At 38.2% G+C, this 16,611-nt stretch overlaps 1 protein-coding gene across 3 annotated transcripts in view; it reads right to left on the bottom strand.

The window, feature by feature from the left end:
• BRMS1L (BRMS1 like transcriptional repressor) overlaps positions 1–11,042 on the bottom strand; it is a 31,962-nt gene extending 20,920 nt beyond the window's left edge. Inside the window, exons 1-5 of one of the 3 annotated variants that reach the window (XM_047738215.1) lie at positions 10,719–10,855; positions 8,085–8,177; positions 7,233–7,323; positions 2,346–2,473; positions 692–771 (exon numbers count right to left, since the gene is read on the bottom strand). In XM_047738215.1, coding sequence (XP_047594171.1) covers positions 692–771; positions 2,346–2,473; positions 7,233–7,321 — 297 coding nt within the window. In that variant the 5' untranslated portion in view covers positions 7,322–7,323; positions 8,085–8,177; positions 10,719–10,855. Of the gene's footprint in view, positions 1–691; positions 772–2,345; positions 2,474–7,232; positions 7,324–8,084; positions 8,178–10,718 lie in introns of all 3 variants that reach the window. The other 2 variants (XM_047738213.1, XM_047738214.1) reach the window with 2 other exon arrangements.
• Between the last annotated feature and the right edge of the window lie 5,569 nt (positions 11,043–16,611).

Raw genomic sequence — 16,611 nt, 5'->3', positions numbered from 1 at the left:
GAAGACAAATCCAAGCAGCCAATAAACATCAAAAAGTTGTTTCATCTCAATAGTAATCAAGAAAATGAAACAACATATTCCATCATTTTTATATCTATCTACTCCTCGTATTTTAATAATTTACAGATATAGTAAAATGGCAAATTAAGATAAGAATCATTAATCTCTTATTTTTCTTATGATCTTGTCTAGGTTATATGAAAAGTTATCTGCAAAATCAACAGTGGGTTTTAAAAACACTATTCAAAGAAAGAGAACATGGAGAAAAATACATCTGTTTTTCACCATAGAGAATTCTGCCTTGAGATGTGGAAACAGATCTGGAGAGCCAGATTAATAATAAGCCCAACATTCTAAATATACCACTAGATTTTTTGAGTCTTAACTTGAATATTAAACTAATTGCACTAATATTTTCAGCAATGCCAAATGACATGATCATTACAAAGTCTTTTTGAGGTAACAGTTGCAAAACTAAAATTATCTTATTACTTTTCTATTGTCCCTTCTTTGGGTCCTATTTCCAATAGAGCTTCCACTGCAGCTATATTTAAAAAAGAAAATTCACAAGTGTTAAGCTAAAGTACAATTTAATTTTGTTCATTTATTTTATTTACTTTTTTAATTACTGCACTCAGAAAAAGACTTAAAGAGTTGAAATTAGCTTAAAAGTTAAGTAAAATAACAATACCTCACAATGTTGGCGAGAGGCTTGAATTTCACATTCATATTTGTTCTTTACAGATTCTAAGCAGAGCTCTCTATAGATTCCTGCAACCAAACACAATCACTCTGATTATGTCATCAGTAATGAGATTCATGTTCACTTCCCTACAGGAATTCTAACTATATTTTATAAGATGAATCAGGAAGAAACTGACAAATGATTCTAGCTTTATCTTTAAAAACTAAAAAGGCTCAGTTAAAATATATATCAAAGCAGACTGGAGAACTAAGAATTTAAGAACTAGGAAGAAACTGCACTGCAAATTTTAGTTCTTACTTCATTCTTCTGAAGAGCACTCCTAAAGTATTTGATAGAGAATGAATCAAAATGAAAATAAAACTCGAATTTCCTGTGAAAAGTAATCCCTCAGGACTCATAATGGAAATAGTCAATAAACTCTGGTTTCATTAATCATATCTTCTCAAAGTAGTAAGTGGATACCATAACCAACAAAACCACGATTTTTTAACTATTATTTATTTTCAGAGTCCAAAGGTTCCAAGAAGATTAAATGTATAAACTGATAACAACAAAATGCATAAACTGATATGATGTTTGAGTGCTCCTGACAGAGCCTTATCTAGAGAATGGATGCTCAAGAGAGGTTACTTAAAGCTACCAAGACAGTAGTATAAAATAGGCAACATGGCCATGCAAATACGTCAAAAAACAACAAACACAGAGCTTCAGATATATATACCAAACTCCATGCCACAGGTGACCCTAGAAATGTAGTCCTTTCTTGCATTGTATGGTAAAGGCATGGGACAGATATCTGGAACTAGGCCATTAGCTATACATTCACACAACACACTATTCTTTGTACAATCAAAAAATAAATGAGGCCACACAGTAAAAAAGTGAGTGACTCAAGTAGTATTTCCTAAATATCCAGTAAGTCTCACTCATTTCTTTTAGACTGTCAAAGAAAATTAAGGACTTATTTCCTTTTCAGGGTGTGCTAACCCAGTATGCAAAGATAGCAAGTATCACATCATCTACGTATTTAATATTAAGCATTCAAGAATAAAATTTGGCTTAAGGTAGATTTAGTACAAAAAGAATTTATAATAAAGAATGCCTTAGGCATTACATAATAGGTGCAGGAGGATCAGTTAGTGTCCCCCAAAAAGAAAAAAAATCAGCATTTCCATTAGTTAAAATACAGTTTTAGCCTAATTATGAAAAATCACAAGTGATCTTCAAATAGATATATCTCTTGTCATGAGTGCTAGGACACAATTCTGAGACTGGATCCCAATTACAAACCGAAGACTGAGTACTTAAATTGAATCTCAATTTATCTAACAAGAGATTAAACTGAAATAGTAACAATTGCTCTTAATAAAAGTGTCATGTTTCTAATTGTTTTACATGTGGAAGTATCTTCTCAACAACATTGCGAGCAATCTGAGGATTTTTTTTTTATCCCCCCATAGTAACAGAGGAAAGCAAGAGGTATTTATTAAATAATTGTGGGCTGATTGACTGAAATACTCTGTTCACTGTAAATATATTTGTGATTTCATTAACAAGAAACACTCACTTGACAAATACCTTTCAAGTCTAGTGAAGAGTTCGTATTCTACTGTATGGAAAAGATGTTTCACTTTCCTACCTGCTACCTTTGTACGAATTTGCATATTTTCTTGTAAAGTTGCCAGTGGTTCCAAATATTCTGGTGCTTTTCCAGCTATGACTTCTTGTAGTTTTGCATCCACCTGACTTAATCGTTCTTTATAAAGTCTTAACAAAGCAAAAATTAAAATATTAATTTTAAAAGCCCAACAAAGGCTAACAATTTACCATTTCTATACATTCTTCCTAGTATCATTCATATTCTAATAACCTAACAAATGTATTTTTGTCTTAATCTCAAGTGAAAAACTCAGTTACATTATTTGACTTTATGCATGTAATCACAAAGTAGGTATTTTTCTCTTTTTTTGATATATCATTCTTTAATGATTAATTCACAGTACAAAAATACAATTAAGATACTACTTTTTTTACACTCTAGATTTCTGGTTTTGTTTTAACTGCAGGACAATAAATCAGTTCTAGGCAAAAAATTTATTTAAACACTGAGCTTAAAAGAAACAAAGATATCATTTTGAATAATTTAGATAGAGATATTACTCATTGTCAAAATAGTTAATTCCCTGGTTTCTCTCATTGTTCCTGAAAAGGAGTCTGTGTTCTATTCGGCCTACATGGTTTTTACAAAGAAGAAAGAAAGTGATGGAGGTAAAAACCAAAGGCTACAGAACTTGTGATCTGCATAACAGTTTGTCTGGACTGGAAATGAAGAAACTAGAACAAAAGGTATTGCTCAGTGATTGGGAAAATGAACTCCGGTAGGAGACCCCTGTTGTTGTATTTATGAATTTACATACAAATACTCTAGTTTGCCAGCTGTCACACTAATAACTTTACCTTGATTATCAATGACTGAGTACCTGAGACTACTCATTGTTTGTGGCAATAATCCTGCAGGATGGAACTCTTTAACAGGAAGATGTTTACATTGTCCTTCTCTATGAAAGGCACTTTTAATCCTGGCTTTGTGGCATTTTAAAGATATGCTAAAAATTTCAAAACAGATTGACAATTTGAGATCACTGAGGCATCCCGGTGGCTCAGTCAGTAAAGCACCCTACTCTTGATTTCCACTCAGGTCGTGATCTTGAGGTTGTGAGACCGATCCTGCTTAAGATTTTCTCTCTCCTTCTTCCTACCCCTGCTGGTACAAACACTCTCTCTCTCTCAAAACAAAACACAATTCAGGATAATTTTGTAAACTCTTTTTTTTGCCATTCATTACATTCTCATAGGTGAAGAATGTGTCATAAGGAAGGCATGTAGTAACTGCTGAAAGAAACCACTGATTATGCTTGTAGGTGTTAGTATAATTAGCAGTTGGCTTTTGAAAACATTACAGTACCTGACTTTCATATTAAAATTCTCTTCTTCTTGAAGATATAAACCAATACAATTAAGACAATTAGGGAGGGGGATGGAAATGGGTTAAATAGGTGATCGGGATTAACAGAGGTACTCATTGTGATGAGCACCAAGTGATTATGCAATTGTTGAATCACTACATTGCACACCTGAAATTAATAAAACACTGTACATTAACTGGAATTAAAATAGAAACCTTAAAAAAAAACAAGATAATCAATATTGGTGTTCATAACTGATAATTAGCGTAAAGATTTATATGATGATTCTGAAGAAATTGAGCACGTTTGGGTGTTAATACAATAAATTTTAACAAAAAAAGGAAAAATTATCTGAGTTAACTGCCAATAATACATTTTCATATCTGTGTTAAATTTTTCTAAAACTCAAGATACAATGATAAATGAATGTGTAAAACTACATGATACTTATAGTTTTTGAAATCATAAATACAACTTTAGCAAAATGCTAAAAAATTCATGCAAATGAAGACTGAACCTAAAAATCATCAAATTTAAAATATTGATAAGGTATCTCTAATAGGTGAACAGCAGCTTAAATGAACAGGATATGTGAATTAATAACAGTTAACTACACTTTTAAAAGAAGAGATTCCTCAATATCAGCATGATTTCAACGACCTTGAAATTCAGATACTAATTCATCAAAGGCAAGAATCATGAGTTCCTCACCAACATCCACAATACTATTCAGAGTAGAATCCCAATTCATGTTTATTGGCTACAGACATTGAAATAAGTGGAAACTCAGGTGGTTTAAGTTCCTCCATCTTTTTAACAAGGTAGGAGAAACTTCCACCAGTATACAAACTCCAAATGGTGTATTTTTGCCCTATGAAAAGAGTGCTAGAACTGGAGAAGCAGGATAACTTGTTGTTGAAGCAGGATGACTTCTTGTTGTTGTTGTTCTATTATTATTATATTTCCCACCTCTTTGAAAAGAGGATTTGAGACAGCTTACAGAGATACACAGTATAACAGGATAAAAATAGCATTGAGGCAGATGAAAAAATAAGATAATTATAAACTTAGTGCAAAGATTATTTCTAAAATATATTTCTGAATACCAATTCCTTGAGAAATAATCCTATTAATAGTGGTAATGGGTCTACTTTTAATACTTTCTGAGATGAGGGGCCCCTGAGTGGCTCAGTGGGTTAAGCTGCTGCCTTCGGCTCAGGTCATGATCCCAGGTCCTGGGTTCGAGCCCCACATCGGGCTTTCTGCTCAGCAGGGAGCCTGCTTCCTCCTCTCTCTCTGCCTGCCTCTCTGCCTACTTGTGATTTCTCTCTGTCAAATAAATAAATAAAATCTTTAAAAAAAAAAAAAAATACTTTCTGAGATGAATGAAGCTGGTGGGGGACCTGGCTTGTGGTCATAATGAGCCATGAAAAAGCAAAAATCTAGGCAACTGCCAGCCCCAAGATGAATATTAGGCTTAAAGAGTGACTAGCTGGGGCGCCTGGGTGGCTCAGTGGGTTAAGCCTCTGCCTTCAGCTCAGGTCATGATCCCAAAGTCCTGGGATAGAGTCCCGCATCGGGCTCTCTGCTCGGCGGGGAGCCTGCTTCCTCCTCTCTCTCTCTCGCTCCCTATTTGTGATCTCTCTCTCTGTCAAATAAATAAATAAAATCTTTAAAAAAAAAAAAAAAGAGTGACTAGCTGCAAAGTGTCCCTTGGTAATATCTTATACTAGAACTATACAGTACTCTTCATTTCTTGGAAAACCATAAAATATATTTTAAAAGTTCAATAGGTATATCTTAATTAATTGTATGAGAATTATTCATTCATGGCTTACCTATACTAAAATACAAAAACACAAATTTGCTTCCTTTTTTTCAGAATGATCCTGGATGAACTCTCCATGCTGCCCAAATAATGGATCCTCTGGGGATCCAAACTAATTTTAATTTAAAATTAATAATGTATCTTTTAAAAAATAAATAAATAAATAAAATTAATAATGTAAATCTTTAGAATAAAAAAAGATACCATGTTTTTTCGAGCAAAAAATTTTAAACTTTGGATTAGTTATATTAATTTGTTGCACTAGCTTGACACATTTATATATTCACCTCTCATACCAATGAAAGTTAAGACCAGAAATGGCATAAACAGCAGGATTCATTTAGTAAACAAATCTGTCCCCTTTTAGTCTGGCAATTCCAGATATTAAGCATGTTTTCATCTCTTCTTTGGGCCTCTCTAGGGAAAACGCAAGAGAACAGAGTAGCAAAATTATGAAGAATTCATGAAGAGTCAGCTTCTAAATGAATTAGGGTGTCCATATTCTCAGAAGTTTCTTGCATTTACAATTCCTAATAAGTTGTTATGCCCCATGACTCTGCCAGCAAGTTTCAAAGTAAAAGCTCACCCTTAAGACTTTTTTTTTAATCTGCATCTGCACCTATTCTGTTTTCTCAAATCACTGGGGCCCATTCTTGTGTAAGCAACTGCTCATAAGAGTTCAGGTATTGGGGCGCCTGGGTGGCTCAGTGGGTTAAGCCGCTGCCTTCGGCTCAGGTCATGATCTCAGGGTCCTGGGATCGAGCCCCGCATCGGGCTCTCTGCTCAGCAGGGAGCCTGCTTCCTCCTCTCTCTCTGCCTGCCTCTCTGCCTGCTTGTGATCTCTGTCTGTCAAATAAATAAATTAATTAATTAAAAAAAAAAAATCTTTAAAAAAAAAAAAAGAGTTCAGGTATTATGAAGAAGGGGTAGAAAAGAGTATCTAATAAGCACCCACTGTGCACCAGCCAAGACTAAGAATTTCACATACTGCTTATAAAATCCTTACAGTTAACAATAAAAAAGCTACTATTATACCTTTTTAATCTGTGAAGAAAGCCTGGATTCAGAGGCTATGCTTTTTCTACTCCACTATATTTCCTCCAAAGTAATATGCCTTAGTGGAAGGAACGCCATAGTACTAGGAGGCAGAAGGCCTGGCTTAGTTTATCATTTTCTGATGAACTGTGGGCAAATCACTTCACTCCTCTGAGCATTAATTTTCTCACAAGTAAAATGAAGATAAGGCTATCTTCCAACCTTACAGAGTTGCTGCAAGGAGCAAACTAAATAATGTGAAAACATGTATGTACTATCCAATGTTGATATAAACAAAAAGCACTATACCATTCTTGGGAAATATTTTCTTATTCTAAAATTCTAAAAAAAAAAAAAAAAAAAAAATTCTAAAAATGCTGTCTTTATCCAATTACCTAACAAAGAAATGAATGAAGCAGATTAGAACCAAGAGTGCAACAAGCCAGGGAAAACATTTTAATACCAACATCCATATAGAAATGTTATAGCCCCCCCCAAAAAAACCTGCCTCAAAATCCTCAGTTGAGTTAATGAGGTCTTCAGGAGGCAAACCACAATTGAAGCCTCTTTCAGATCGGTCAGTCCCATAAAATACAAAAAGGAAAATACTTCAGAGTGAATAGAATTTCTCCTGTGCTAATATACAAGTGACATGATTGAGATTCAGTGACAATGACCTTCTGACATCACTACTTACTGATCCTTGAGATCGGTAAACTGTTTTTCTAGATTGGACATTTCATCTAAACATTCCATTCTTCTTCTTTCACAGTCTTCATCATCCATTTCTGTTAATAAAAGGCAAATAGCAAAGAAAAAATTAATTTTATGTTCCAAATTATCTGAATATTAATGAAAATAGTAAAAAAAAAAAAAAAACACACACATACCAAACTATAATATGAAATTAGATATGCAAGGCCTATATTCAGCCTTAAGAGAAAATAAGTATTTAACCAAAATAATTTGCACTACAGACTTTAACCTAAAATATAAAAGAGAATTAAAGCTTAAAGGACATCAAGCTATACTATATGAAGTAATTAAGCCACTTTTGGGGGCACCTGGGTGGCTCAGTGGGTTAAGCCTCTGCCTTCAGCTCAGATCATGATCTCAGGGTCCTGGGATCAAGTCCCGCATCCGGCTCTCTGCTCGGCGGGGAGCCTGCTTCTTCCTCTCTCTCTCTCTGCCTGCCTCTCTGCCTACTTGTGGTCTCTCTCTGTCAAATAAATAAAATCTTTAAAAAAAATTAATCCACTTTTGGTTTATTTTCTATCAACTCAACAGAACTTAAGCACCAAAATGGTTATGTCCATGAAAGGATACTGCTCAAAAACACTTTTGGAATTCTTCTTTCAGAGCTGCTTATGTGACTGACTTGCCGGTCACATAAAAAGAAAACTAATCTCATTGTGTTTACCACAAGATATCTTGGTCTCCTACTCATATTCTCATTGTTCCCTCTCCCCAAATTACTGTCAGTAAATGAGAAAAAGGAATATGAAGAGAAAAACAAGCAAACTTTTGAAAGAAAGCAACTGTTAATTACCAGCTCTCTCCTATTTTCCATATCTTCTATTTTTACATCACATATATTCAACACTTCAAAATAAGTGAAGCACAAGATGATCTGCCTCTTGATCTGCATCAAATAAACGTCAAACTATGAGAAAGAGTTAAATTGTGTGCAGTTATCATACAGCAAGAAACTATAGGGTTCATTTTTTTTTAACTTTCTAAAACAGATTAAAATTATTTCTGGCTCTTAATAGCTTACTCTTTGGCTATTTAAAACTTGGTCCCTCAAGATGACTCACTTCCCAGTATCTCTGGATTGTAGAGTGTTTTGTTTTGTTTTATAGCTTCAGGACCTGCTTAGTACCAAGGTTTGGCAAGAATAAAACTATGGAAGTTTAACATCAAAGAAATGGCAGAAAAGAAATGCTTTCACAAGAAGCAAACCGCATAATTTATTTAAATAATGTCTTTGCATTTAAAAAACTTGACTTCAAAAAAAAATTGACTTTTGTAGTTCAAATTATTATTACATTCTTCAAAATTAAGTTGTCCATTATTTTCTGGGATGGAATAAAAATCAATGGAAAATCAGGGCACTTGGGTAGCTCAGTGGGTTAAGCCTCTGCCTTCCACTCAGGTCATGATCTCAGGGTCCTGGGATCAAGACTCCCTTCGCATCAGGCTCTCTGCTCAGCTGGGAGCCTGCTTCACCCTCTCTCTTTCTACCTGCCTTTCTGCCTATTTGTGATCTCTGTCTGTCAGATAAATAAATAAAATATTTTTTAAAAAATCAATGATCACAAAAGCATAAAAATTAGGGAGAATTTTAACAAATAAATGTCATTTTGTGAGATCCTAGATCCCATCAAAAAAAAAAACAAAGAACACTTGAAGATCAAGTGTTTTACAGATCTAGAAAATGTATTCACGTACACCCTAGATGTTATGTTCTCGTTGCTTACTTTTGAAATCTCACCTACTTTGATGGCTAGGCAGGTAACCTCCAAATTATACTTCCTATCCCAGGCAGGTTCCAATGCCACATTTCCATCTGTCAGTTGACATTGACTTAAATATACCACCATCACCTCAAAAGCAACATGTCTGAAATACTCTAACTTTCGTCTTCATCTCAAATCTTTCACTTTTCTATTTCTATGCATGCTATTACCATTCTCCTTGTATCTGAGGTTTTCCTCTTTTACCTTCATTCCTAAACTTGCATATATCAATCCTCTTCTGTGCTTTTCTTCGAAATCTTTCACATCTATATCTTCTTTTTCTTTTCCAGCTCAAATCCTTCTCCCACCAAAACTGGTTTCTCACTCTTTTGAATAAGCCTTAAACTCTAGCTCTGGCACTTTTTCTTATATTCCTCCCAATCCAACATACGACCCCAACCCAAATTCTAGCCATTCTTCAAGTTAATTAAAATAATCCCACTTTTTTCAACTAGCCATTGCTGACCACCCTATTCTGAAAGATTTCCTCTGCCTCTGAAATACTATAGCATTGTTTACAGTTAAGTATTCATTTAGTAGTTTGAGTATCAAGTACTGATTTATGACAGCTGTTTAATTGAAATCAGATCATAACTATTTTTTTATACCTCAACACTGAGTGGTGCCCAGTGCAGCTCAAGGAAATCACTCATAAATGCCTATTTGGGGAATGACTAACTTATTGATTGAAATTACATACTTCCATGGAGATTTGCTTTGAAAGAGAAACCTGAAAAAGAGGGTGTCAGGGCATTAACAGACTGTCATCAAATCCTCGCTTTACATGACCAAAATCAGGCCAAGACAAAGAAGTATAAGTTTCATCCTCATCACATGGAAAAAAGAAAAAGAACCCAGGCAACCACATATTCCATTTCTTTTTTTAATAACCATCCTAAATGTTTGCAAAATTGACTCATGATGTTAGTCGGCCTTCCGACCTCAAAAACCTGGAAAAGCCCAAAATTATTAAAGATTGCAGGGAAGAAAATATTTGGAAAATTTCAGAGCTGCCCCAAATCAACCAATTTAAAAGCATATGAAGACCCAAAATCACCCCTGGTCTTGGGCTCTTCTCGGTCTTGCAAAGTTCAGGCAGACGCCGTAAATGGGACAGCTCCAAGTCAGCCCCCGCAGGAGCACTGATGACAAGTGCTGACAGGCTGACTCGGAAACTGAGATTAACAAATTCTAAACCAACCAAGAGCAGGCTCAAATCTAACTAACCTCGGCCCTGACAACCCGCCCATGTTGAGAAGGGCTGGAAAGATAAAAATAAGAAAAGAAGTCGGTGGTCAGGGGCCAAAAGGCATTTCCAAGGTCTCCCAAAAAGCTGCGGGGTATTCCCGGCTTTGGTCCACAGCCCCCGGCACTGCCCGGAGGTCCCGGGGCGGGTCCGACGGCGAACAGGACAGCACAGCGTCCCGGAGCTGGGCAAGCCCAGGCCCGCGCCTGGTCCCGCCCCGCCAGCAGGGACCCGCCTGGAGTCAGGCAGCGCCCCACGACGAGTCCGGGTGCTGCCGAGGGCCGGGAGCCAGTCTCCGCCCCTTCCCTCTCTCCCCGCCCCGCTCTCCCAGCAGGACGCAGCTGCCCGGCGTGCGGAGAGCGGCCTGTCGTGAGCCCAGCGCGAGGGCTCAGGGTCCCGGCCCCAGAGGGTTGCACACCTGAGCTATCTCCATCCTCGGAGACCGACGAGCTTTCCGTGTCCTCGTCCTCCGAGCTGCTCCCCTCGTTTTCAGCGTAGTCCACCTCCATCTCATCGTGATGGTTTGTCTCCTTCTTATCCCCTCGGGAATGGACTGGCATTTTCCAGCCGCGCCGTCGCTTCCCACTCCCGGCGCCCAGCCCAGCCACCGCCGCTTCAACGAAGGGCGCGCCAAACGCCCCGACCCACCCAGCGGCCGAGCGCGTTCAGAACCCCCTCAGCTCCTCCCCGCCCCCGGCCGGAGCCTCACAACCTAACCCGCAGGCTCTGCGCTGGGAGCTCTGCCATTGGTGGAGGCAGGCCTTCGAGCCGGGGGGGTGGGGCTTGCCCTGCTCGGGGGTGGTTGGTTGCCCGTAATTACCGCGCGGCCTTGCAATGCGTGTTGGTAGTCGTAGTCCTTACTACTCAGACCTGCAGGGGCTGCCGCCTTCCAAGCTGCAACAACCCCGGTCACTTCTTGCTTGTGGACTTCAAGTCCCACAAGCACAACACTTGACAGACTCGATCGCAGTTTATAAACTAAACAGAAACAGATTGTGTGAATTTGGTCTGTATTTATTCTTTTCCCGCCAAGTGATTGCCCGAGATCCCTGGCTATCCAAGATGTTACTGTCAGATGTGAAAAGGTCTTTTGCCTGAGGGTGTTCCTCCTCATTGAGCCTGGAGGAACTGGAGAATTTCTCTTTTACCTAAGGACATTTATTACCGCTAATAACCTATTATATTTAATTAGTAACTACGGTCAATAACTTGCAGCATGTTGCACAAAAATCTTTAAGTCGTTCTTGAAACATTTGCAACCAAGTTGCAAACCAATGTCAAGTTTTATCTTGACATTTTCATTTGGTGTTGTTTTGCATTCATTTTTTACTACATACAGCATGCAGATGGAAGCCACCAGGCTTGATTTAACTTCAGTTTCCTTTTCTAAGATTTTATTTATTTATTTTTGCAAGAGAGAGAGCACGAGCAGGGGTCAGGGGCAGAAGGAGAAGCAGACTCCTTGCTGAGCAGGGAGCCCAGTAGGCGACAGATCCCAGGACCCTGGGATTATGACCGGAACCAAAGGCAGACACATAACCAACAACAGGGCCACCCAGGTCCCCTTAACTTCAGTTTTCAATGAAAAATACATATATGACTCAACTAAATGTTATATTTTCTCAATGATAGGTAAAATAGGGAAGACTCAATAAATATCATAATCATAATAAATCATTGACTACTTTTACTCTGTTTTAGGTCCCCTGGTAAGCTCTTTACATTAGTCATGGTGAGTTTAGTTCTCAGTTTAATAGTCCTGAGGTAGGTACTATTATTATCCCCACTTTGCAAATAAGGAAACTTAATTTGCAGACAAATCTAAAAACTGTGTTTTAACCTCTTTTTAGAAGACAGAGATTCTTCTTGCAGTGGCAATTTGCTATTGAAATATTTTATAGAATGTGGTGGATTGTACAGCATTTATTTCTCCAACCAGGTCCAAGACATTTGAAGGAGAATGGTAAGGGTATCCTGGCATAATTAAATTAAAGTTCGATTTAGAAATTTTTTTTAAGATTTTTATTTATTTATTTGACACACACACACAGAGATCACAAGTAGGCAGAGAGGCAGGCAGAGAGAGAGGGGGAAGCAGGCTCCCTGCTGAGCAGAAAGCCCAATGAGAGGCTCAATCCCAGGACCCTGAGATCATGACCTGAGCTGAAGGCAGAGGCTTAATCCACTGAGCCACCCAGGCGCCCCTCAATTTAGAATTTAATGACAGAAACCATTTCAAGTTCTACCCATTTCTACAGGGTAAAATCCAAATTAAGGGGCTTTTATTATCTAATGTCAGCCTACTTCTCTTCTTAGTATATTCTCCAAAACTGAACTCTTCAGTTGCTAAACACACAAACTATTTCCCATTCCAATGTCTTTGCACATCCTGTTCTCTCTGCATCCTCTTCCACTCCTTTTCTTTTTCAAATCCACTTTCTTGACAATATGCATCACCAACCCTTCAGAATGCTGCTGTACTTTGTATCCTGCAATTTTATATTTGTTTTCTATCATACTATATTGTGAATTTTTTAGCAGGTGCATCTCACCTATTGGATTGTGAGTTCCTTGAGAGCAGAGACTGTCTTAGTCTGCGATGCTATTTCAAAGACATACAGTAAAGGCGGGTAAAGTTATGATGGAAACTAGAAGGGTGTTGGTACACATATATACGTTATGTGAGTGGTGTGGACTAAAGGGGGCAGCCATCTTAGCTCCAGCCAATTGTTATTATGTTAGAATTCTGGCTTAGTTGCTGGACCTTCCAGTTTTTGAGAGAGACCAGGTATTTAGATTTCTATGTGATCTATCCAGATTTGTAAACATGTTCTCAGGTGTGTTTGTTTTTGTTGTTGGTGGTGATGGTTTGGTTTGGTTTGGTTTGGTTTCTTAAACCCCAGACCAAACGAAAACATCTGTGGGTAAAATCCCTGGCCTCTGCTGGGGCACCTGACTGGCTGAGGAGGTAAAGCAGGCAACATTTGATCTTGGGGTTGTGAATTCGTCCCCCATGCCAGGTGTAGATATTACTTTAAAAAATAAAATTTTAAAAAAAATCCCTGGCTTCTGTTCATCTCTGTTACATCAGCAGCTAAGAGAATGTGTGTTAAATAGAAACAATAGCTTAGATTTGTGGCCACTCTTTCCATGCATTAATTCATATAATCATTATAACTACTTTATGAAGGAGATGCCTTCTGTTTTGTAGAGGAGGGAACCGAGGCACAGAGCAGTTAGATTACATGGCCAAGGTCACACAGCTAATAAGTAACAGACTTAGGGTTTGACTTTGGAGAATCGGCCATCAGAACCTGTGCTTAACCACCAGCAGAGTGCCCCTCTAGCAGGTACTTTCTGTTTCTGCTGTTCAAAGAAAGAAACCAAAGTTGGAGAGGAAACATGGATTCTAGCGCTGGTTCTACTAGTCACCAACCAATTAAATTTGGCAAACCATATAATCTCTGGTCAATTGTAAAATGAAAAGTTTGCATCATGTTATCTTTAAGTTCTCCTCCCTCTCTAAAGTTCGGTCATTGTTACATTTGTGTTTAAGACAGCCAGAATAATAGGACATTATGCAATTAGAGTTATATGATGGTGTTTTGCTTAAAAGGAGAATTTCTCTCCCCACACCCCAAACAAATTTTAGAAAAGAGGTGTAGGGAATATAAGAGGAACCATAAGAAACAAAAATTAGTAAGGCTGGACAAGAATATTGTCCATTCAGAAAATAAAAAATAATGTAAAGCAAACTAGGAAGGCAGAATGAGTTTTCCACAATCAAGGCAGTTAAAGAGGTAACAATGGTATTTTACATTTAGGTAGGAATTTGCATTTTACATAGGCCTTTATGTAATCATCAGATCCATCCTAAGTCTTACTTTTAATTAATCCTTTAATACTTATTCACTTATTGTCATCAGCAAAAACTACTATATCTTCATCCTCTCCTCTGAATAGACCCTTAACTTTCTTGTTCTAAAGGAAGCAGGGGGTTCCCCTAGGACCCTGCCTCCTTTGTACCCCTGCTCCCACTGAGCCTTGTCATGGAGTAGGTATGCTCTTGGTCCTCCTTGTTCCTTCCAAATGATCCTTCTCTCCTCCCTGAAAACCCCCAGCTTGTCACCGGGATACCAAATAGTATCTCTAACTTGTAACAATCATCTGCATACCCTCAAGGTCACCCTCCCTTGTTTTTTGAAGATTTTAGCTCTTAGCTCATTCTCTCCAATGGAATGCCTATCATAATTTTTGGTCATTTTAGCATTCAATTGGGTAATTTTATTTTTTTTCTTATTTAAAAATTTATTTATTATTTTATTACTTTTTATAAACATATAATATATTTTTATCCCCGGGGTACAGGTCTGCGAATCGCCAGGTTTACACACTTCACAGCACTCACCATAGCACGTACCCTCCCCAGTGTCCATAACCCCACCCCCCTTCTCCCAACCCCCCTCCCCCCAGCAACCCTCAGTTTGTTTTGTGAAATTAAGAGTCACTTATGGTTTGTCTCCCTCCCAATCCCATCGTTTCATTTATTCTTCTCCCACCCCCTTAACCCCCCATGTTGCATCTCCACTTCCTCATATCAGGGAGATCATATGATAGTTGTCTCTCTCCGATTGACTCATTTTGCTAAGCATGATACCCTCTAGTTCCATCCACGTCGTCGCAAATGGCAAGATTTCATTTCTTTTGATGGCTGCATAGTATTCCATTGTGTATATATACCACATCTTCTTTATCCATTCATCTGTTGATGGACATCTAGGTTCTTTCCATAGTTTGGCTATTGTAGACATTGCTGCTATAAACATTCGGGTGCACGTGCCCCTTTGGATCACTACGTTTGTATCTTTAGGGTAAATACCCAGTAGTGCAATTGCTGGGTCATAGGGTAGTTCTATTTTCAACATTTTGAGGAACCTCCATGCTGTTTTCCAGAGTGGTTGCACCAGCTTGCATTCCCACCAACAGTGTAGGAAGGTTCCCCTTTCTTCGCATCCTCGACAGCATCTGTCATTTCCTGACTTGTTAATTTTAGCCATTGTGACTGGTGTGAGGTGGTATCTCATTGTGATTTTGATTTGTATTTCCCTGATGCCGAGTGATATGGAGCACTTTTTCATGTGTCTGTTGGCCATCTGGATGTCTTCTTTGCAGAAATGTCTGTTCATGTCTTCTGCCCATTTCTTGATTGGATTATTTGTTCTTTGGGTGCTGAGTTTGCTAAGTTCTTTATAGATTTTGGATACTAGCCCTTTATCTGATATGTCATTTGCAAATATCTTCTCCCATTCTGTCAGTTGTCTTTTGGTTTTGTTCACTGTTTCCTTTGCTGTGCAAAAGCTTTTGATCTTGATAAAATCCCAATTGTTCATTTTTGCCCTTGCTTCCCTTGCCTTTGGCGATGTTCCTAGGAAGATGTTGCTGCGGCTGAGGTCGAAGAGGTTGCTGCCTGTGTTCTCCTCAAGGATTTTGATGGATTCCTTTCTCACATTGAGGTCCTTCATCCATTTTGAGTCTATTTTCGTGTGTGGTGTAAGGAAATGGTCCAATTTCATTTTTCTGCATGTGGCTGTCCAATTTTCCCAACACCATTTATTGAAGAGGCTGTCTTTTTTCCATTGGACATTCTTTCCTGCTTTGTCGAAGATCAAGTGGATAATTTTATACCACTCCATTTCCTATTGGGTTTCCTCTGGTATAGAGTAGACATAAAATAATTTTGGTTTTATCCTTCTAGTTTTCCTTCTATATCTTCTTTGGGGTAACTTTTAAAAATCTTTTCACTGTGGGGTGCCTGGGTGGCTCAGTTGGTTAAGTATCCACCTCTTGATTTCGGCTCATGTCCTGATCTTCAGGGTCAGGAGACTGAGCCCCGTGGCAGATTCTGTGCTCCTTACACTCTGCACTTGTCCCTCTCTCTTCTCCCAGTTTGCAGTCTCTCTCTCTCTCTCTCTCAAATAAATAAAAATCTTTAAAATCTTTTTATTGAGGGGCGCCTGGGTGGCCCGGTCCTTAAGCATCTGCCTTCAGCTTAGGTCGTGATCCCAGGGTCCTGAGATCGAGCCCCAGCTCAGGCTTAGTGGGAAGCCTGCTTCTCCTTCTCCCACTTCCCCTGCTTGTGTTCCCTCTCTGGCTCTCTCTCTGTCAAATAAATAAATAAAATCTTTTTTAAAAATAAATAAATATAATCTTTTTATTGAGTATTTTAGCATTACATTGTAATTTTAAGCACATAGTAAGTTGTTCAGCATATTACATGTACAACACGGTACCCATCTCTAAGATTTCTCTAA

Source organism: Lutra lutra, chromosome 7 (genome assembly GCF_902655055.1).
Source record: "Lutra lutra chromosome 7, mLutLut1.2, whole genome shotgun sequence".
Classification (NCBI taxonomy): Eukaryota; Metazoa; Chordata; class Mammalia; order Carnivora; family Mustelidae; genus Lutra; species Lutra lutra.
Note: the sequence above shows the minus strand (reverse complement) of the source record. Positions and strands in the feature narration are given on the sequence as shown.